The sequence below is a fragment of the Chelonoidis abingdonii genome, chromosome 2, assembly GCF_003597395.2.
Source record: "Chelonoidis abingdonii isolate Lonesome George chromosome 2, CheloAbing_2.0, whole genome shotgun sequence".
Taxonomy (NCBI): Eukaryota; Metazoa; Chordata; order Testudines; family Testudinidae; genus Chelonoidis; species Chelonoidis abingdonii.
Genome location: NC_133770.1, coordinates 153,877,743 through 153,901,262, shown reverse-complemented (window position 1 = coordinate 153,901,262; position 23,520 = coordinate 153,877,743). Strand labels below are relative to the sequence as shown.

The window sequence follows — 23,520 nt, the reverse complement described above, 5'->3', positions numbered from 1 at the left end:
GGGGGGGGGGGGGGGGTGTGTTGGCCGGGGGGGGGGGGGGGAGGGATCGGTGGGGAGGCGGAATTGGTGGCCTATGGCATGGGAGGGAGGCACGGGGCGGGTGTTGGTGGCTCTCGGCCTGTGGGGGAGGGAATCCGTGAGCTGCAGGGGGTGGGGGGTTTGCAGACCCTGGGTGTGGAGTAGGGAGGGACGAGAGGAGGGTTGCAGAATCCAGCCCAAAACCCAGGTGGAAGGAACCGGGCTGTGACCTTTGGCACCGGGTACGTGTCCTCCACAATCCGGGTTTGACCAGGCTGCTCTAGGGGAGATGCTGGTGCAGACCCTGGTCATAAGAGGGACCTCTGAAGCTTAGCGCATGAGCCTCTCCTGCATGAGTTAAAAGCCAACTGGCTGTTAGCTAAGGCTGTAGAGCAAACTCATTCATCTCTTTCTAAGTGGTGGACACACTGCCACACTGTGTGTGGGGAGCACTGATATGGTTTGAAAACTTGATGTGCTCAAGGCAGAGGCCTCTGTCATGTGCAGCATGAACTCCTCTGAGTCCAGAATCTGCACAGTTAGCATCTTGCTGTTGACTCAGGCTGTACCAGGCAGCCAGTACCACACGCATATGAGCCAAATGAGCTTGATTTACCAATGTATTGCTGGTAATACCAAAGCATGTGCACCGAACTAGTGTGTTTATTTCCACCAAAGGGTTAACGGTAAAACTTCGGGCCTGATTCTCCTGTCACTTGCACTGGTGTAAATCACTGGTGTAATCAAGAGAAGATTTAGCCCCCTGTTCATGGTCAGCAAAGGCACGTGGCTATTGCTGTTTAAGGATATCTGGATTCACCACTTTACATTCTGATAACCTGATTTTTCTGGCTACTTGTGTACATGGCCCCCTAAGTTGCCACGTTTTATTATTACTGCTATGTATTACTGTAATGGCCCCGCTCAGGGTCTGGACTCCTTGTGATAGGCGCTATTTGTCAGCAGAACCTGGTTTTATAATTAAATACAAATATTTTTTTTTCTTTGTGTTCTTTCTGCTCACAAATAGTCTGATTCTGCAACTCTTACTCTTAATGTGCACAAATAGATTCATTGATTTCAATGGGACTGTTCTCATAAGTACTATTCAATACGAGACAAGCTCCCAGTATCCAGCCCAAAAGTGTAATTGGCTGGTAGTCTGGATCATCCTATGTACGTCCAGGAAAATATAGGTTTTAACAACGAATTACTGCCATTTCTGCCGAACAGCACAGTGGTCTTTTGAAGTTGATGTTCATAATTGTTTAAAAATAGGCTGGAAAGTAGGGGGTAACTATGCTGGTAGTTAGGGTGATCACTATAGCCTTTAATCCTAGGTAAAGGATTCCTGTATGATTATTGTGGTTTTTTGGGTTTTTTTTGCAGTATGGTCTGTAACAACACTTGTATTTTTTGCATGTACTCAATGAGGTGTGGTTCTGTAGATAATTATAGAAGGTACTTATTTGGGTTTATCTCTCCATCAGCAAATCTGTCATGCTGGTGAACATTGTATCACATGAAACAGTTGCTATTAGAGGAGGATGGGCTAGAATGGGTCAGGACTCTTAGGTTCTAATTCTGACTTTGACCACTGATTTGATATATGACCTTGGACATGCATTAACCTATCTGTTCCTCAGTTTCCCTATTTGTAAAATGGGAAGGATATTTACCTGCCTCACAAGGTGTTGTGGGATTAAATTGTTGGTAACAGACTCTGGACTCCTTGGCTGAAAGGTACTATAAAAGTAAAAGAAAAAAAAATGCTATGCAAAATATTCAGTCACACTTTAAACACATTGCCAATGAGTTGACTGATGTAAATAATTGCATGGGGCAACATCCTATAATCCTCATTCACATGAGTAGTCTCACTGAACTATTTTCATGTCTAAGGACTACATTCTTAAGCATTTCATGGTCAGGCCTCAAACTTGAAATGAAATCTAACTGGTTAAATATCGACTACATTCTGTTCAGTGTTTCTTGCCGTAATTCATGTCATGTGGTGGTATGGTATGGGCTTGTCATGAAAACTTCTCAGCCCAGGCACAAAATCTGCTCACCCTGCTCTTTTACCAGAAAGGTAATAATAAAAAAACATAATGTCACTTGCCACGAGCAAGCAGAATTCAGCAAGGCTAGTATGGTACACAGATAAATGTTCCGTTAGATGTTTAATAAAATATGAGAATATATAGTCATTGCAAACTGGAACTTTTAATTCCATTGTAGAACTACTATTGACAACATAATTGAAAATCCATTTCTGTTCTATCAGTGGCAGTCGGTCCTCTAAAACATTCAAACCCAAGAAGAATATTCCTGAAGGCTCCCATCAGTACGAGCTTTTGAAACATGCAGAAGCAACCTTGGGAAGTGGTAACCTTAGACAAGCAGTTATGTTGCCAGAAGGAGAGGACCTCAATGAATGGATTGCAGTTAACAGTAAGTCCTTAGAAAAAATAATTGGCCTGCATACTTGAGAAAACTGTGTGTGTATTTTAAAGCATCTTTTCACACTTACAAATATTGAATTGGATACTCCATTTCTAGATTTATCTACGGTCAGTGGGATTTTATCTTTATCTACAGTCAGTGGCATCGTATCTTTTGTACATAATATGAACACTGAGTCAAGTTTGATAATTAAAAATTATTAATAAATGTGGATTGATTTTTATTTAATTGCAGTTTAAATAAGCTTGTTGTTCAACTACAATAAAACTCCTATCTTGACTAATTCACTGGCAACATAATGAGTTTCAATTCCTAGCTGGATAACAATGAAACAATTTAAACTAGATTTCCCCTTTTTAAAAGAGTTTCTAGGTATAGTCTAATCTATACTAATATATTCTAAGAAACTTAAGTGGCTGTTCTCAAACTATGTAAAACAAGAAAATGATATGCAGGCTACCTTTGATCTGGAAGTGTCAGTCTTAAATTGTAAGGAACACATTGTAATACCCTTGTTTTACTAATAGAATAATAATCAATGAAAGGATTGGGATTTTTTTTTTTTTTTTTTTTTTTTTTTTTTTTTTTAAAGAAAAAGATTACTGATCCTGAAAATGTTTGCACTGGTCTTCAAACTAAAGACTTTGAAAGTCATTTTGGCATGATTTTAGTGTGTGATATTTTACCACTACACTTACAGATTGATGCTGATGCCCTGTATTGTTTGGAAGCTGGGGAATCTGTTTTCAGATGTTAAGACATTGGTTTTCAGCACTCTAAGGTTTTGAGCTTGGTAGCCACTACCTGGCTTTCCCAAAAGATTGAATTCAATCAAGAGAAATTGCACACTAGACTTAAATATTTTAGTGAAATAGTATTATGGTGGTCTAATAAAAAAAAGTATCAGATCAAAATGGCTAGAAAATAGAAATCTTCACTCTGAGAAGGTTGTTACTGGCAGTGTGGTGCAATACAGAATGAAAACCACTTTTCTCTCTAAATGGTGTGTTGTGTTCATACTAGTGACGATGGTATTTCCATCTGACCAGATATCCACCAGAGAAGATAACATCAGTATTTCGATTCCGTGTACACTTAAAGTTGATGTGTTGTCTTTGCAGCTGTGGATTTCTTCAATCAGATCAATATGTTATATGGGACCATCACAGAATTCTGCACGGAAGCAAGCTGTGCAGTGATGTCTGCTGGACCAAGGTAGGAAACTCATTGTAGTATACCAGCCATAATGTGTAAACAGGGATAGGTCACAAATATAAATAAATATGCAACATCAATGGGAAAAGAACAGATAATCATTTGGTGTTTTATAGTCTTATTGTCATGCTCCCACGAATTATTTCCAATCCCCCCACATACAGCACTGCAAAATTGACAGGGTGCATTTTGGGGAACTTTGCATTCCTGTGAGCTATCAGGTACTGGCGCTGTCAGAGGAAGAATGTTGGACTGAGATATCATTGGTCCAATCTGGTGTCTTTAATACTGTATACTTACACAGGAGTGAAGAATGGGTCACAACATTATCTCTATTGGTCTGAAGATCACATAGATTCCTGTCATATTAATGGTCCAAATGTATTGATTCAGTGAAACCTTTTTTTCAAGAAAACATTTTGTTTTAAAGCACCTCAGTTAAGTTAGAGAACTGCATATTAATTTATTGATCAAGAATCTTTTTTTAGATTATTCACGTGTGAAGAATTTACTCAGACCACTTATGCGGATTTTCACAACTAAAAAATAATTGTTTTCACTTCATTAACACCCACCCACCCACAGCATCTAGGCTCTGTACATAGGGGTAGAAAAAGTCATAAATTCTTTCCTGTGACTTCACACAGCACAGATGGATGGCTGGAAATAGGGGAAGCTGATTATACTGGTTCAAAACAGGAAGGAGAGCCTCACAGGAACTGCAGGCTTCTTTCAGAAGAATACAAAACATCTATGAGAAACTCAGCTATATAATAGACAACTTGCTTTGTTGTCACAAACATTAACAGATTGAGCCCAGTGCTGAATATCTTATAAAAGCCCTTTGCTTTATTTGGACTTTTGTAGTAACATGCTCCATATTTTTTTTTAAATGTGGTGTAGGTTGTGTTCTCCATGCCAAGTATACACAGTGTTCTGAATTCTTGCAGCTGTAATGGACTCTTGTTTGTAGCTTCACACATGTCCACAAAACCTTTCCATGCACTCATAAAGCATTGTGGTTTTTCGCAGCACAAGATCAGATGTGTTATCTACTGGGGCAACCTAATAGTGTCAGTTGTTCTGTGGAAAGGGTCTAGTCATCTCAAAGGAAGGCTCATATATATCTTGTGGTGGGAAGGGATATGCTCATGTGGCAAAGTGTTGGAGGCAGTAGGTCTGATGTCTTGGGGATAGAGAGAAGTACATGATGGGTTTGAATGTACATGGGAGTTATCTCATATTCAGATGTCTAATATGGCAGGTAGCACATATAAAGCATCTCTTTCAGGGCAGAAAGAAACACAAGTTTCACTACAGTTTTTTTCTTTCTTCCAGCAGTTTCACTAGATTAGAGCATAGTGGCATATGCCACAGCTAGGTATTCTGATTGTGGCATTTCTTTCTGAGGTGTAGAAGATTTTTGTTTACTATAGTCAGCAAAGACTAATGAAAGTTTACAACTATGACTCAGTAAAAAGGAGTCCGGCTGACATGCAGTATCCATTATGTTCAATGTAAAACCCTGTCCTATGATTTTATTTTATTTGTTAACCGGTAGTATCTAGGCTTGAAAGTTTTAGGTTAGAAAGTTCCTGTTTCTATATTTGGTGTGATTTCCCTTCAGCACTTCCTGTTTGAACCGGAACATTTGATGTCTGCTTTTAGTTTGTGACGGTTGGGGTTTGTCAGCGAGAAAGAAACTTCATTTGAGTAAAGTATGCAGTTCTTCCAAGCTTGCTGTGTGACACTGCAGAACTCCGATTGCTTTCTTGGAGACCTATTGTCTATTCCTACAGGAAAGTTTGGGTGGTCCTTTGAAATTACTTAGATCATAAAACCCTGTGCATCAGCCTCAGACTTAAGATTGCAGATGTACTTTTGCAGATGTACAGTCTTGCTGATGTCTTCAGAGCTTGAATTGCCTTTGCTCTCCTTACTGGAAGCCAATGGAGGGGCATATGGTTCACGCTCAGCAAAAGGATGTTAGCAGCAGTAGATACTACATATAATTCCTCAATCTAGTTTCCTCAGCGTTCCCTGAAAACAATTTTTAAAACTGGACTGTAGTTGCCTGCTTTAACTTTTTAAAGGAACTTTTTTTTTTTTAAATATATATATATAGGTCACTTTCTTCAGGATCAAAATTATTAAATTTCACTCATTACAAAGTAACTGACGATCTGAATTAAAACACTTCTGTTGTGGTAGCACCAAAGGCCTCAGTCTAGATTTGGACTCTTGTGTGAGGCACTGTACAAACACAGATAAAGGAACAGTCCCTGCTCTAATGAGCTTACACTCGAAGGCTCTGATTCCTCAAACAATTAGCCATGTGTTCAACTTTAAGCATTAGTCCTCCTGTTGACTTCAGGCGGTTCTAGAGGTCTGCTGTATGGTGTTTGGTGCAGGATCAGGGCCTGAAAGTTTTAAGTAACATTAACAAATGATCCTAAAGCATTTGGTAAAAAAAAAAATCAATTTTCCTGCATATGCTTTTCCTGAATAGTAGTCCACTTCACTTTAATGGAATTTGTCATACTTTATACTTGCATGTATAAAGGTTTCAGTATTCAGCCCTAGGTATATTGTAATAAAACTTAAAAAATAAATATTCCATCATAAATGTTTATAGAATACCAGTTCCCTTGTGAATCGTATAGGTCCTTGCAAGCCTTCAAGTGAGCCAAATTCTCACTGTAGTCTATGGGATTCCCAAGCACAAAGAGCTTGTACAATCAGACTCCAAATACATGTTTTTGTAATACTGGCTAAATTCTAATGAGCTATACTCATGACTGTTATTTCCTTCCATCTGTAGCATTCAACAGTTGTGGTCAGATTCTGCTTAGTAACTGCAGGATAACATGCCAAATTTACAACAACTTTCCTTCTCCTACAACCAGTAATCATATATATATGGTTTGGTCAGCTCATCTTCTTGCTCTGGCTCAGCTTGCTGGCTACTGCTTGCTACCGAGTCTGGTTGGAGCTGAGCTTTCTTCATTCTCATGGATGCCCGTTTAATGAGGAATATAGTATGTATAATATAGTGCCTTCTAATTTGTGATTTTTATATGTATCTTTAGTTCCTCCCCAAATGCCTTTTTGACTAAAATTTTCATCTTTTTTCCAGTCCGAAATGATTTTTTTGCATGTAATTTGGAGTTGGGTAGAAGGAATGGTAAAAGGGAACTTGGAAGACAATCAGCTAGGCTGAGCATGAGAACACTGATGAAAACTACAATTAAGGCATTTTTCAAATGTGCTTTTTTAGCATGTTGGAATAACTCGAATGGTTTTGGTTTAAAATTTAGCACATCTCTCAGCCACAGAAAAGATTCACTCTTCATTTTGCCAAGTTTTGGAAAAATATAAGAAATAAAGAAGCTTGTATAAATAGCACATGCATAGTATTTTCCTTCCCGATTTAAGGGCACACATAGCGCAGTTATGGGTACACGCCATTTTTGGATATTCTCATATAGACTTTGATCTTCCGGACCCTCCTACAGCCTGGCAGCTGTGCATACTGAACCAGTCCTTCTGGTTGTCTTCTTCCCTTCCCTCCTACCAGTGGCAGGCCAGATTCAGAGTTGGTGATGTGAGTTTATTGATAATGTTTGCAATCATTGACTTACACCCGTTCCTTCTGCCCATTCAGCATGTATTAGGAAAAGCAACCAACAGAATGTTTTATATTAGACAATCTTACACACTCCCCTCCTAGCTTCTCAATGCATAAATCCCACCAACATAACTTTTCATTATTTCTGATTTTTGCCTAGTATTGGAGGGGACCTGGAAGGTGGGACATGGCCCTTCAAATTTTAAGCTTCCTGTGCTATGGGTTATTCATCCCAGAATGCAGTGTGTCCAGAGTGCACGCTTTGAAATGAAAAGCACTATGGCTTATTAGAAAGACTGCCAGGACAGCTGGGTCTCAGTGCCTCTAATTTCACACTTCGTGCACTGCCTGGTGCACAGTGTACTTTAAAGTACACTCCCACAGAGCGCAGGAAACATAAGTTGCATGAACACTGTAATAAATTCACTAGCACTCTCCCTTTAGTGATTTTTGTTTAATTTTATTACAAAATTAAGCTTGTTCTGTGGCATGTTTAAGAGTTTAAAATGTCAGAAACAAGGCACATAAGAACATAAACATGGTCACATTGAGTCAGACCAATGGTCCATCTAGCCCAGTATCCTGTCTCTGACAGTGGGCAGGGCCAGGTGCTTCACAAAGAACAGGGCAGTTTTGAGTGATCCATTCCTTGTCCATCCAATCCCAGCTTCTAGCAGTTGGAGGCTTAGAGACATGTGGAGCATGGGGTTGCATTCCTGACCAACTTGGCTAATAACTATTGATGGACTTATCGTCCATAAACTCATCTAATCTTTTTTGAACCCAATTATGCTGTTGGCCTTCAGTGTCCCATCGTAACAAGTTCCACATATTGTACATTTTGCGAAGAAGTAATTCCTTACGTTTGTGTTAAATCTGCTGCCTCTTCATTTCATTGAGTGACTCTTGGTTTTTGTGTTATGTGACAGAGTAAATAACACTTCCCTATTCACTTTCTTGATACCACCCATTATTTTGTAAATCCTAATCCTTTCTATTTTCCTTGCTAGGATTCAACTTCCAATTTTTAAATGGCCTCTAATTGCCTCTTTTACTCTGTTGTTTAGCTTAGACATAGTGGCATTTTTTTGGTCCTCTTACTGTTTTCTTTTATTTGAGTATACATTTAGTTTGAGCCTCATTTATGGTATTTTTAAAGAATCTCCATGCAGTTTGCAGGCATTTTCCCCCTTGTGACTGCTCCTTTTAATTAGCCTCCTCATTTTTGTGTAATTCCCCCTTTTGAAGTTAAATGCTGCTGTGGTGGGTTTCTCTTGGCCTCTTTCTCCCCTCAGTGATGTTAAATTGTAATTACATTAAAGATCAAAGATATAGGGCCAGATCCTCATCATAAATTTGATGTAGCTTCATTGACTTTACTTTCCGACTAGATTATAAAGAAAACCATCTTTATTGCATTGCAGTGGCTTCTGGCCCAGACCCTTCACTCCAGGGCAAGTAGGACAAGGGAGAGTCAATTCACTTAAACTTTGGAAGGGGAAAATTGGCTCTAAAGGGAGCTGTGTTCAGCTCTTCTCAGTTGTACAATCGCCATGTTATACACTTTGTGGAAAGAATAGGAAGTGGAGACTCTAAACCATAAGGAAAAGAGACTAACATAATTGTGTGTAAAAATGACATGGAATCTGGTTTAAGCTGGAACCTGAAATTCCAATTTCCTGGTTGGGTTCTGATCAAGCCCCTTTTTAAATCATTCTTCAGCTAAAAAAATGTGTTTGCACTGCCATTGTTTAACAAGTAAAACAGGGAGAGCCCATGTCTAATAAAGAAGTGTCTGGAAAAGTACTCCTTTTACAAATTGTTTCTCTTTGGTTAAAGAAACCTTGTGTTTTTCCACAGGTATGAATACCACTGGGCAGATGGTACCAATATAAAGAAACCAATTAAATGTTCAGCTCCAAAGTACATTGATTATTTGATGACATGGGTTCAGGACCAGCTGGATGATGAAACCCTCTTTCCTTCAAAGATTGGTAAGTGAAATCATGACATTCATGCACTAGGCAGGGTAATACTGTGGTGATGAGAGCTGTAAAAGTACTTAGCTGCATTAGAGAGAAGCTATAGTGGCAGTTACTGGTTGTTGGAGTATTTTCCTTGTTATATCCTATTTTTAACTGGATAATACTGGTATAAAAATTCATCTAGTCTGAAGTTTGGAATCCAGGCTTTCTCTTTTCAAATCATGTCATCCAGTCCTTCCTGTGTGGATATATACCATGGGTAGAGCTTCAGATTTGTCACAGCATTTAAAAAAAAATCAAGAGTAGTTACGGTACATTTAGTAAAAGTTGGGTTTTGTGACAAATGGAGGTGGGGTGGAGAGGTGCAGGCGCTGGAGATCAAGCCCGCCCCGTGGTCACCTTGTAGGGGTAGCTCTTGTCCTTTGGGGTTGGACCCGCTCTCCACTCTAGGCATTGCAACCTGGTGCATGGAGTCATAGCACTGTTCAGTTTTAGTCTGGGTGCCCCATCCTTAATGATGATGCAGGAGCAGCTGGGCCAAACCTGAGAACCATTGCACCATGCACCAGGTCACAACACCATTCAGTCAAATTTGGCCTGGCCACCCACTTGTCGTGGTGGAGGAGAAGCTGGGCCAAACCTGAGCAGCATTGTGACCCCGTGTGCCAGGTTGCAATGCCCAGAGCCGGAAATCAGGCCCAGCCCCATGGGCCAAGGAGCCACAGTAGTCGCTGCTGCAGGGTGAGGTTATTGAAATCCTGGCCACACAGACAGGTCATGGACGCATGGGAAAGTCTTGGTATCTGTGACCTTTTTCCCCACTGTGACAAACTTGCTGCCCTGATAGTGGGGTAGATTCTGATCCCATAATCACTAGAACAGTGGTGGGAAAAGTACAGCCAGCAGGCCACACGAGGCCCGTCAGGGTAATCCACTGGGAATGGCAAACTGCGGCCACTGGGAGCTGCGGACGGTCAATGTAAACAAACAGTCTCGTGGCCTGCCAGCGGATTACGTTAACGGGCTGCAGGTTGCCCACCACTGCACTAGAGCTAGAATTTAACATCATCCCAGTAAACTCTCACCTGAAATCTATGTCTTTACTGAAGCTACTGTATGTCAGGTTCATATCTCCAAATAAGCAGAGAAGTCTTAGCTCAAACTTTCTGAGAGAGAGAAATCTCCCATGATGAGGATTGGGGGGTATAATGTGGCCAAGAAACTAAACTGCAGTAAGAACAAATTGTCCTTTATAACTCAAAACTCTTTTCAAATGAGATTTGTTGCCAGGTGTTTGTCCTCAGCATGGACTTTATTTTGATTTATTTTTTTTTTAAATAAGCAAAAGTTCTTAATGTTCTTTGCAGTGCATCCTAAAAGCTCTCTTATTGGTAGACGTGATGTGTAGAATAGTTAAAAGGTGTCATTTAAAAATTTAATATTTCAAACACTCAAACATCAATTAGGTGCCCAACCCTCACTGAAAATTAATACTGCTTCATCGATTATACAGTACATGCCTTGCAATCTGTGGTTTACCTCAACTAACTACATCTGGGTGTAAACTACTTGTGAATTGTCTCCAGTAGGATTTTGCATCAAGAAAGCTAACAGCATAAAAATGCACCTTTTTTGCAGGGAAGACTTAGCCTAAGGCCTGGTCTACACTACGCATTTAAATCGATTTAAAGAGCGTTAAATCGATTTAAGGCTATACCCGTCCACACTACAACGCCCTTTATATCGATATAAAGGGCTCTTCAAGTCGATTTCTGTACTCCACCCCGACGAGAGGAGTAGCGCTAAATTCGATACTAACATATCGGATTACGGTTAGTGTGGACGGAAATCGACGTTATTGGCCTCCGGGCGGTATCCCACAGTGCACCACTGACCGCTCTGGACAGCAATCTGAACTCGGATGCAGCGGGCAGGTAAACAGGAAAAGCCCCGCGAACTTTTGAATTACATTTCCTGTTTGCCCAGCGTGGAGCTCTGATCAGCACGGGTGGCGATGCAGTCTCAAATCCAAAAAGAGCTCCAGCATGGACCGTACGGGAGATACTAGATCTGATCGCTGTATGGGGAGACAAATCTGTTGTATCAGAGCTCCGTTACAGAACACGAAATGCCAAAGCGTTTGAAAAAAAATCTCCAGGATACACAGCGCTGCGTGACAAGCGTAACGGGAAGCCAGAGACTCAAATGGACGCTCATGGATGGAGGGGGTACTGAGGACTCCAGCTATCCCACAGTCCACAGCAGTCTCTGAAAAGTATTTGCATTCTTGGCTGAGCTCCCAATGTCTGTAGGTTCAAACACAGTGTCTGGCGTGGTTCAGGGAATAGCTCCTCAGTTTCTTTCCCCCCCACCACCACGTGAAAGAAAAGGGAAAGAAATCAGTTCTTGACTTCTTTCAATGTCACCCTATGTGTACTGAATGCTGCTGGTAGACGCGATGCTGCAGCAGTGAAGAGCAGTATCCGCTCCTCTCCCCTTCCCCGGTGGTAGACGGTACAATATGACTGATATCCGTCGTCGCCATCAGCCCGTGAGTGCTCCTGGCTGGCCTCAGGTGAGGCTGGCCAGGGGCGCCTGGGTAAAAATGGGAATGACTCCCAGTTACTCCCAGTAGATGGTACAGAACGGCTGGTAACCGTCTTCATCATAGCAACTGGGGGCTGAGCTTCATCAGCCCCCTCCCTTTCCTGTGTAAAGAAAAGATTCTGTACTGCCTGGACTGTCATAGCCCCAGGAGGCTGCCTCCCCCTCATTTTATCTCACTAACAAGTCTCTGTTTCTTATTCCTGCATTCTTTATAACTTCATGACACAAATGGGGGGGGACACTGCCACGGTAGCCCAGGAAGGTTGGGGGAGGAGGGAAGCAACGGGTGGGGTTGTTGCAGGGGCACCCCCTGTGAATACTGACACGGAGCAGCTGTGCTCTGATACACTGGTCCTCTAATACACTTGCCCCTTATTCTAGGCAGGACTGACTCTATTTTTAGAAACCATAAGGGAGGGATTGACTCAGTCCCAAGTGAGTCAATCCCAATTTTGCTTTTGCGTTGCGCCCCCGGCCGATTTCAGCCAGGGGCACTCATGATAGCAGCGGACAGTACAGAGGGGGAGAGATAACCGTCATCTCATTGCCAGTTTTCTCCGGCAGTAGACGGTACAGAACGACCGGTAACCATCTCTGCTATCATTGCAAAAGCAAGTGAATGCTGCTGTGTAGCGCTGGAGTATCGCCTCTCTCTCCGCGGCATCCAGTACACATACGGTGCCAGAAAAAAAAAAAGCTGAACGGGCTCCATGGTTGCCGTGCTATGGCGTCTGCCAGGGCAATCCAGGGAAAAACGGCGCGAAAGGATTGTCAGCTGATGTTTTCCCGGAGGAAGGAATGACTGACGACATTTACCCAGAACCACCCGCGACAATAATGATTCAACCCAGAATTCCAAGGGGCGGGGGAGACTGCGGGAACTATGGGATAGCTACGGAAGAGCTACCCACAATGCAACGCTTCAGAAATCGACGTTAGCCTCGGACCATGTGCCTAGTTACTGTGCTTAGTGTGGCCGCATGAAATCGAATTTATAATATCAATTTTATAAAACCGATTTTAGCTAATTCGATATTATCCCGTAGTGTAGACATGGCCTAAGTATACAAGTAGAGAGAGAAACTTGAAAGTGTTTCCTGCTCTGGATGGGAGAAGGGAAAAACAAACTATGGACCACCACTGTTTAAAATGCTTAACTTTTCCTTATAAATCAAATCTCTCACTGAATTTAATTCGATGTGCGGATTTTGGGCGTAGCTAAAAAGCAGTAAACATTTCAGTATCTTATGTTCCCCTATTTTGCTGTCTACTAATACTTGTTTGTTGGAGGTAAGTATAGAGTGACTTAACTAATCCATTTAAGTCATTTCATGGGTTTTTTGTAATCAATTTAAATGAGGCTGAGGCTTTGTAAATCTAATTTGAAAATGTGTGCTTTTTCAAATTTAGGTTAAAATGTATAATGAAGTATGTTATAATTTGTTTTTATATGTAATTACTGGTAGGGGATCTTGTCTGAATTTTATAAAACTGTTAGTCAAAAAAAATCAAAATTTTGATAGTTAATGCCCTGATCCTGCAAACGTGTACCATAGTAACATGAATAGCTGCACTGACTTTGGTGGGATTACGCATGGCTCATGTTAAAATGGTGCATAAGTGTGTGCAGCATTAGGGAATAAATTAGTATTTTTAATGAAAATTCCTCTGGCTGGTATAAAATCTTTGTGACTTGAAAATAAAATTGCTTCAGTTTAAGAGTTATTTAGACTTTCAATATGTTAACACAATTAGGATGAACGTTTTTAGGATACTGGCCAAAATTTTAAAGTCCATAATTAGGTTTCTAAGGGTGAGATTTTTGAAAGCACCTAAGTGACTAAAGAGTACTAGTCCCATTAATTTAAGACCCTTATGGAGTATAGCTAAGGCCCCAATCCTGCAGACGCTTACACACGTGCTTTACTTCACTTCCATAAGTGATCCTGTTAATTCCGATGGGACTGCCCATAGTAGTACAGATAAGCTTGTATATAAATGTTTGCTGGATCGGGGCCTAAGAAGCTTCCCAAATGGGAGTTAACTCTCTCTTACAGATTAGGGTGATAATTCAAATGACTTGTCCTGTGCTATCACACAGGAAGTCCATATCAGAACAAGAATTAGAATACAGATGTTAGATTATTAGACTTGGGGCCTCTATGGCCAATGGGTTTCCCATCTCTATTCAGCCAAGCACTTTCACTCATTATTGACCTCAGGCAGACTGCATGTTTAAAGTTAGACATATGCATATGTGTCTTCCTGATTCAGGGCCTATATGCGCAAAGGGTCTGTTTTTTTATAAAGGTGCTGAGTTCCCTTAGTTCTTGTTCACTTCAAAGAGACCTGTGGATGCTCAGTAGTTTGTGGAAATGGGATGTGAGTGATGCTTTGAATAAGTGATTATTTGCTCCATATCTCAGTTTCTTACATAATTTAAGTGTATTGACTAGATTTTTACAACTGAATAGAATAAGTTTTGTGCCCTTACTGAAGCTTGGGGTTTCATTGTTTCTAATTAAGTCTAGTGCCCTTTGGCAGAAAATTTTCATTCTGTAGCTGGGCTTTCTGCTTTCATATATTAAACTGGATTAAGAAATGTTTTGCATATGTTTCCACATTTCAGGTGTCCCTTTTCCTAAGAACTTCATGTCTGTGGCAAAGACTATATTGAAGCGTCTGTTTAGGGTCTATGCCCATATTTACCACCAGCACTTTGATTCTGTGATGCAGCTCCAGGAGGAGGCCCATCTCAACACCTCCTTTAAGCACTTTATCTTCTTTGTACAGGTAAGTTTTAAATTACTAGCTATTAGTCCTAAAGTGACTTGTTCTACAGATAACTTGATATTGCCCATTTAAATCTGACGTAGAACGTAGGTTTTATATAAAACAGATCTATAGAATCTACAAGACTAATACAAGTGTTTCCATAAAGTTGATTTTTTTCCAATAAGTCTGGGATCACTGGGGAAGTTCCAGAAGACTGGAAGAAAGCTAAAGGGCCAATATTTAATAAGGGTAAACAGGATCACCTGGCTAATTAGAGGCCTGTCAGTCTGACATCAATCCCAGGCAAAATAATGGAGCATCTGATACAGGACTCGTTTAATAAAGAATTAAATGAAGGTAGTATAATTAATACCAATCAACAGGGGTTTATGGAAAGCAGATAGTATCATACTAACTTTTTTTTATGAAATGACACATTTGGTTTATACAGACAATAGCATTGACATAGTATATTTAGACTTCTGTAAGGCATTTGACTCGGTACCTAAAAAGATATAAAATTAACATGGCACACATTAAGTGGATTAAAAACTGCCAAACATAATTGTAAATGGGGAATCCTTATTGAGCAGGTGTGTTTCTAGTGTAGTGCTGCAGGGATCTGTTCTTGGCCCTACACTATTTAACATTTTCATGAATGATCTTGAAGAAAACAAAATCATCACTGACAAAGGTTGCATATGACATAAATAGGCAGACTGGTAAATGATGAAGAGGAGAGGTCACTAATACAGAGCAATCTGGATTGGTTGGTAAGCTGGGCGCAAGCAAACCATATGTGTTGTAATATGGCTACATGTAAATGTATACATCTTGTCTTTCTTAGACGACAGGGGGCTCTATTCTGGGAAACTGACTGAAATAGATTGGGGAGTTGTGGTGAATAATCAGCTGAACACATACTCCCAGTGTGGTGCTGTAGCCCGAAGGATCTCGAGTAGAAATACAGATTTTTTTACCTTCCTGTTTGGCACTACTGCAGTGCTGCTGGAAAACCATGTCCAGTTTTGGTATTACAATTAAAGAAGGATGTTGATAAATTGGAGAGTTCAAAAAAGAGCTGTGAGAATGATTAAAAGGTTAGAAAATATGCCTTACAGTGATAGGCTCAAGGAGCTTCAATCTGGTTAGTTTAACAAAGAGAAGGCTAAGAGGTGACTTGATTATAGTTGATAAGTACTTACACTGGGAACAAATATTTAATAATGGGCTCTTCCATCTAGCAGAGAAAGGTATAACATGATCCAATGGCAGAAAGTTGAAGCTAACATTTTTAACAGTGAGAATAATTAACCATTGGGACAGTTTACCAACAGTTGTGATGAATTCTCCATCACTGACCATTTTTAAATCAAGCTTGGATCTTTTTCTAAAAGATAAGCATTAGAAATTATTTTGGGGAGGTTGAATGGCCTGTGTTCTACAGGAGGTCAGACTAGCTGATCACAATGGTGGTTCTGGCCTTGGAAGCCTATGAAATCTATGAAAGTTAGATAATGTTTCCAATGGACACGTAACAGATAAAACTTCTGCTGCCAATATTAGATGGCTAGCTGATTGTGATTAAAAAGGTAATCGACTGAGATGGCACTTGACAAAGCCATGTCATGTTTTCCTCTTGTTGTTAAAGCTGAAGGCATAAGAGATATGGGTCACATATCTGCTTCTGCTGCCAATTCACCACGTACTGTTTATTTACTTTCTCAATCTCTGTCTCTCCTCTTTTCCCAATCTGTGAAACGGGGATAACACAAGACCTGGTCAAAAAATCCTATTTTATTTCTATGGTAAATGTTAAACAAAACAATTGCATATAAAAAACAATTACCAAAGTTTTGAATGAAAAATATCAAAACAAAACCAACTTTTTGTTTAATTTCATATCAAAATTTGTATTTAACAATTTTCTCTGAAAAATGTAAAGTTTAGTCAATATAGTTGTTTTCACAGAACTTCAGTTTTGTTGGGGGAGGACTTAGTCTAGCTTTAGAGAATATCAATCAGACTGGGCTTTGAGAGGATTAATTAGCATTTATCAATAAACTAAGTATTTTAAAATCACTTGTATCAAGCTCTTTGTTGTAAAATGCTGGAATTCTTTATTTTGCCTTAGTTTTGAATTAAATGGAGGTTGTATGTCACTTATTCTGTCTACTGCAATTTTTATTTAAATTGATCCTTTTTTGTGTTTCTCTCTTCCCCCTGCAGGAGTTCAACTTGATTGACAGGCGTGAGTTGGCTCCTCTTCAGGAACTAATTGAAAAGCTAGGATCCAAAGACAGATAAATTTTCCCTGGAAGAATTCTTTCTGCTTTCAAACATGGTTACTCTTTCTTGCTTCATATACCAGCTGCAGCTATTTCTTTACCACTTTGTCTTTAGTGGCACAAACCCTGAGAAACCAGGTACCACAGCTAGTGGATCTAAAACAGATGGTTTCCAGTCTAGCACAGTTGCTGCCCTTCTTCCATCTTAGTAGCTGATGCGGGGGGCTTCATTGCAAAGAGGTACCAAGTCAAATTTCCTGTAAAATCCAAGGTCTGCAATTCAGCAAAAGTGTCTTCAGAGCAAAGTAGCTATGAATTCTAAGAGCTACTTTATCAGATCTTTTACTTGGAAAGGTGGGGTTCATGATTGCATTAATCCCTGCAATGTCATGATTTTCTAACTGAACCATATTTTGTCAATCTATATAAATTAGTGAAATTTTGCATAATTTTCTATGCAGAACTACATCATTATAGTTTGCATTAGCAGTTCCAGAATGAACTTTCTGCTCTAGAAACTGGATGGATAAGTACTTTGAGACCTCAACTCAGCTTGCAGTTTTGGGCATAGGAGGTTTTGTGCACAACCCCCTAAATTTGTATGCATGGATAGGGGAGATGTTTACTTACTGTTTAAGTGCACCTTCAGGAGTTTGGATGCATAACACTTACAGGACATTTGTGGAAAAATTTGGCCACATAACACTTAATTTTTCAAACACTTCCAAAAACGTGGCTGTTGTAATTTATCTGACATGAAACAACGGATGGTAAGAATTCTGTAGATACTATATTTGGCTAGAAATTGTTTGCAAAATTGCAAATGCAGATATTTTGGTTGGGTTTTATTCCATCCAGTGTTTAGTTGCTCAACAAAGTTCCATTTTAAAGCTATGTTTGCTAGTATAAAAATTGTTGAATACTTCTGATAAGTGCATTACCTTATGAACTTTGATATTCCACTGTTTTCTAGGTAGGAAATAGAACTATTTTTGCAAATTTTATGATGGATGCAATTTACGCTTAAAACACAATGCATTTTTATCTCATAGAACTAGGCTGTTAATAGGTATAGGTTGATATATGTAGCTTCAGCAACCAAAGCAATTTAAAAAACAATCTGGTATTCAGTTGGTTATGACTTTGAATTGCGCACACATTATGTATGTGTGTGCCCTGTGGATTTTTGTTTGTGTGTGCTGTTTCAAATTCATATGTGTCTGTGGTTTTTAAAAAAAGGAAAAAGGTAACTTAATTCACTTAAACCCATTGTATGGTTTTCAAAACCTTTTTTTAAAAAATGCTGGATCAGACATAGGAGGAAAAACTACTGGTGTATTCCTTATGAATGCTTTTATTTTATTTTAGAGTAGTTTGTTTTAAGTTTGTATAGAGATGCACTTTGAATTTGCCTTAGAGCCTTAAGTAAAATAGTAGACTAGCCATGAGTTGCATGGACATGAAGTTATGATCCAAAAGAGACTAAGATAAAGCAAAATAGAGCCCATCTAAAAAAAACCCAGATGAAAAACTTAAGACTGGCACAAAAGCATGAGTGTGGAAGCTTAATTACAAGAGAAACAATCTGCATGTACCCCAATGTGAACTGCAGAAGTTTCTTTTTTTAAATAAGTGTCACCATTATCTAATGGGGTTAGTACTGTATTTTGACAAATTAACAGTTGCTCCAGCACCATCAGACTGTGAAAAATCTGAGCTGCAGATACCTAGTTTCTTTGCTGGACTATGAGACATCATGAATATCATTAACGGTGTTTTGCTTAAAAAAACATTCTATTCTAAAGGCCTGATCCTGAGTTGTTTTTTCATCCTGTTTGTTTTGATGTTACTTGTGGCATGTGTCATTCCAGGAGAGAGATCTGTGGCTGAGAGGTCTCAAGAGCTTGGAGGTCATTTTGTTTTAATACAGTATTGATTTACATTATTAAATACTAGTCTCTTAGAAACTAAGTTAACTTGTAGTGCAGACTTTGCAATTCAGAAACGAAGGGGTCCTAGCTAGGATAGGTGACATGTTCCACCCATAATAGGTGGAATGTTGTGTTGAAACCTATTTCTTTTCAGGTAGCTTTGGCTTTTAATCTCCCTCCCTGGTGTAAGGGGCAGCCAGTGTTTTTCTTTTTAAATAATCCAGTCTCCTATGCTTCTTCCGCCCAACCTACTACATGGTGCATGGGAGAAACACCAGAAAAAGCTGGGCTGGAGCTGTGCAAAGTCAGCACCCTGGGGATGGTCCATTCCCCCTGCCACACCTTACCACCTTTGCTCTTTCTACACAGCCACTTTTTTCTCCCCCTCTTTTCAAGCCTATTACCTGTGAACTGCAGTTCAAATGTGTAAAATTAATGGTGCTTAAAGCACTAGTAAATCCACTCCATGCTGTGTAATTCTCCCCACTCTCAGGGATTGTGAAGCTCCTGAATGGGCAAGCAGTGACAGCACTCTGCCTACTGGTCCAGGAGAGCACTGAGGGAGAGTCCCACATGACTGCCTAGGGATCTGTGGGGTTGAAATCCTGCATAAATATGGATCCTGTGCCACTTCTGCCTTGGCTGGCCCCTACTGGAACCCTATAGAAGAGTGTGTGAGATGATTCCTTTCCATATGGCTTTTGCTTACCTATACCACTGTTCACCCTAAATGTCAAAGCAACTAGTTTATACTGGGAGATTTCAAAAGTATGTAGCTTTTTTACTAGATGACTATTTTCAATCTCAAATGTCTAAAATCCAAACTTTGTAACTCCCGTGACCCACTGAATTATCTCTGCAAAATACATATATAGCCTGTTCCCAAGCTGAAACCATTTTTGCCACATTTCAGCTGATTTGTTTGTCATCCTATCTTTGAGTCCCTGAGTGAACAGGCCAATGCCATTAAGTAAAACATTGCCAAAACTATTTTCTATAAGTATTTTTCACAACTTGTATTCTTGCTTAGCTGTTATTTATCTATCACACTGCAAATGCATTGACCAAGCACTGTTAAGAACAAAACATGCTGAACAAACTCGTGCTTGCTTTGAACATCATAATTAACTTCTGAAAAGTACAGTAGTCAATAACTTTGAAGTGTGGACATGGGATAGGGGACAAAAGTAAAATTGTATTGTCTCTCATACACTTTGGCTGTAATTTCAAACTGACTCAGTTTACAAAATTGAAAGTCTTTTTTCCAACTCATTCTGGGGTCTGAAATATCAGGACAGATGCTGTGTCCAAAGGCAGGAATGTTTTTATAGAAGACTGATTGGACTACAGTGGTTGAAATGGCTTTGAAGGAATTCACTTTTTAATCTGCCAGTCCCTTTTGTTGTTGTTTTTAGAATCAGTCAAATTCAAAAAACATTCAGGCTGGGTTTACCTATGGTCCAGTGAGCATTGATTGGAGTAAATGAGAATGGACAGCATGCAGCACACTGCAGAATCTGGCCTTTACATGAAAGGGAAAACTGGCTAAAAGTTTGTTTTTTAAAATCATTCTGCTTCAGCAATCCAAAATGGACAGATAGTAGCTACTTAAGTTTACATTTGTCAAAAATTGTACAAATAAACCTTAGTTTAAAACCACACTGTTCTAGGGTTTGCTTGAGATGTTTTGATGTAAGTTGCTGATATTTAAAACCTCATAATAGGACTGTGAATAAAACTTGTGGTTTTTGCTTGGTATCTGTAATGAGCAAGCTTTTGCCCTGGCCTTGCACAAATGCAGCTTTTCAATAATTTAGTTTTATCTTAAGTGCTTATGTATTTGTTCTGAGCTTTCTTGCAATGAATAGATTTCAGTATAGACGATTACTCAACCTTTTCTTCCATTATAAAGAAATGTTGCTGTGATCATTGAGAAAGGTAGTTAAGGCTTCATTTGTTTTAAGACAAAATAACTTTTCTAGTTAGCTTTAAGCTATATTTTGTTCCTAGCTCAAATCTCTGTGCTTTTCCAAGGCAGGCACTTGTCATGCCAGGGATGAGGGACAGATTAGTGGATGGATCTCACTTGAAACTCAGCAAGCATCCAATTAATGCTGACTATCCAGTGATCTGCTTCAACTAACTCCTGACAAAACTACTGGGTTTCTCTGTTCAGATTCTAGATATTTTTCTGAATTGCACTGTAATTTAAGAATTCAGGAGGGAAATTAATCATTTACAGAGGTAGGCTGTTCCATTCATTAAAGGAAGAATTGACAGTGTTTGAGAAATCCTGTACTAGATTGACGTTTTGAAGTTTTTTATATTTATATCAATACACACACTTCCTCAAGATGGACTAGGGTTGCAAAGTTCTTTCATGCAGCTGTTTCAAGTAGGCAGAAAAGTTTGTTCAGACAATACTGATACATCTTAACTTGCATTGCAGGGGAGTGGTGCTGTGAATCAAAACTGGTTACAGTATTTAGACCTCTTGCTACTTTCAGTGTTAGGGACAAACTTTAACTACAACTCCATACCGCTGCTGTGCCTTGTGTGTTTTCCTGCATGTTTCCTTCAACTTGACTAAACAGTTACTCCATGGCAAAAAAAAAACTATTTGCATAAATTAACAATGAATTTAATATGAAAATTTTATAGTATTTTTACATTAATAGTATTATAAAGTTTTTACTTACCTGGGGCTTTTTTTGGTTACTTTTTACAAAATATTTTGTATCTACTTTTGTAACTTCCATTCAATGAAATAATAAAGCATGTGGTATTCAAATAATTTTCTGGTTTAAACAGGTGAAAACACTGGAGATTTTAACCTACTGGCTTATACCAGTTATAACAAGCACAAATGATGGTCAGTCTCTGCAGTGTGGCGATAGCATTGTATAGTGTTTGCCCATTGCTTCTTACTCTTTCTTTATACTGTACCAATGATGTCCTCTGTTTGCAGTTGTCACCTCCACAGTTAAATGTTCAGAGAAGGGTAATGGGAATTCAATGTCTGTTCATTTTGGAAAGCTGATGGGACACTTCATACTAATAATTTATGTTGCCTCACTTCTTCATACTACTAGAAAGGAGATGCATCTTTTCAGAAACACCTTAAACAACAGATCATGCCTTCTCTCCTCCCCCCTCCCCCCCAAAAAAAAGTTACTTTCAGGGAAAGGATAAAATTTTCAAGATCTGTAACAAGCAAATGCCTTTAAGGAAATGGAAATTCCTGCAGCTATAGAAACTTACACAGCTGAAGTTATCTTCTCTTCTGAATGATGAACTCCCCCTCTGATTGCAGCAACACTGAGTGGGAAAACCAGGACCCCATCTACAGGCAATTTGCTCTAGTTTAACTTAAATTGTTTGGACTGTGCTAACAGCAGGCTTATCAGTCTGCTTCTGGCTCCTAGTAACATATTTTAAGGACAGGCACAAGATTTAGCAGATTTCCACTCCTGGCTTTACCCTATGCTTCCTGCATGAGATTGGGCAACTTAATCTTTTCTTTTTCCCAAATATGTAAAGTGATCATAGAGGGGTTGGTAATACCTTTAAAGCAGTGTCTAGCCTCCCAGGAAATGTGCCACAGGTGTGCAAAGTACTTCAGTTGGTATTTACTACAGTGGAAAAACTTTTTTCCATTGTATAAACTTAGTTCAGCTCTTCTGCAGCAGCTTATCACTGTAGAGGCTTTTAACCTCTGCTACTGTTGAACAGAAGTGTTTTTGATGGGATATTTTTCAAAATTGTTGCATGAGGTGGCTGAGTTAGGCCTATCTCAGGCTCCTCAAACAAAATGTAATGACTGCAACAGTAGACATGTGGGCACCAGAGTTCTGAGGAAAGTTACATAGAAAAAAAGCTTCCCAGCCTCTATAAAAAAGTTCTTTGCATCAATAACTTTAGGGCAGTAACTAATGAGATGTTACTCACTATTAGCTACAGCTTCCCTCAACCACTACTTCCATGAAGCGTTATGAGACAGCACCCTTCACAGCAGTAATCATTGAGGTAGGCCCTAAAATTTCATTAGAAAAAAGCTGAGTGAGGTAATATTTTTAACAGAAGTTGGTCCAGTAAAAAGATTTTACTGGGCCAGCACGGCTATACCACTCCCAGCCTAAAGCAGTACAGAAAGTTAGTGTGTATGATGATTAAAATTATTAGATGTTAGAATAGCTACTTAAAACAATAGGCATCTTATGCATTTCAGAATTTATACTCCCAAGACACATTATGTATCTAGTCATGTTTGTTTCATGAATCAAGAAGCACTCACCTGCAAACATGTTATCAGTTAAGTAGAGAGGTTCTAGTGCAATATCTTGGTCTTGGTAGTTAAGGTATAATTAAGATCTCTTGCCATTTAATGTCCACTAAACCAGCAGCATGTCTTGCAGCACTTGCAACACAAACACTAAGGAAAATCCTTCAGTACATGCAATACTTTGCACCTCTACATCCCTACCTGATAACAGGTGGCCGTAGCAGAGGAAGAAGCTGGACTCCAGCCTTCTAAAATGCAGCTGAGCAGGGGTACTTTAGTGCTCCTCTAGTCAGTGTTCTACTTACCATATGGATTGTTAATTAAA

At 39.5% G+C, this 23,520-nt stretch overlaps 1 protein-coding gene across 1 annotated transcript in view; it reads left to right on the top strand.

Annotated features, from left to right (window-relative positions):
* MOB1A (MOB kinase activator 1A) overlaps window positions 1–21,704 on the top strand; it is a 24,054-nt gene extending 2,350 nt beyond the window's left edge. Inside the window, exons 2-6 of the mRNA XM_032774176.2 lie at window positions 2,306–2,472; window positions 3,606–3,699; window positions 9,188–9,321; window positions 14,549–14,712; window positions 16,924–21,704. Of these exons, the coding sequence (XP_032630067.1) occupies window positions 2,306–2,472; window positions 3,606–3,699; window positions 9,188–9,321; window positions 14,549–14,712; window positions 16,924–17,001 (637 nt within the window). The 3' untranslated portion in view covers window positions 17,002–21,704. The remainder of the gene's footprint in view (window positions 1–2,305; window positions 2,473–3,605; window positions 3,700–9,187; window positions 9,322–14,548; window positions 14,713–16,923) is intronic.
* Window positions 21,705–23,520: the final 1,816 nt, after the last annotated feature.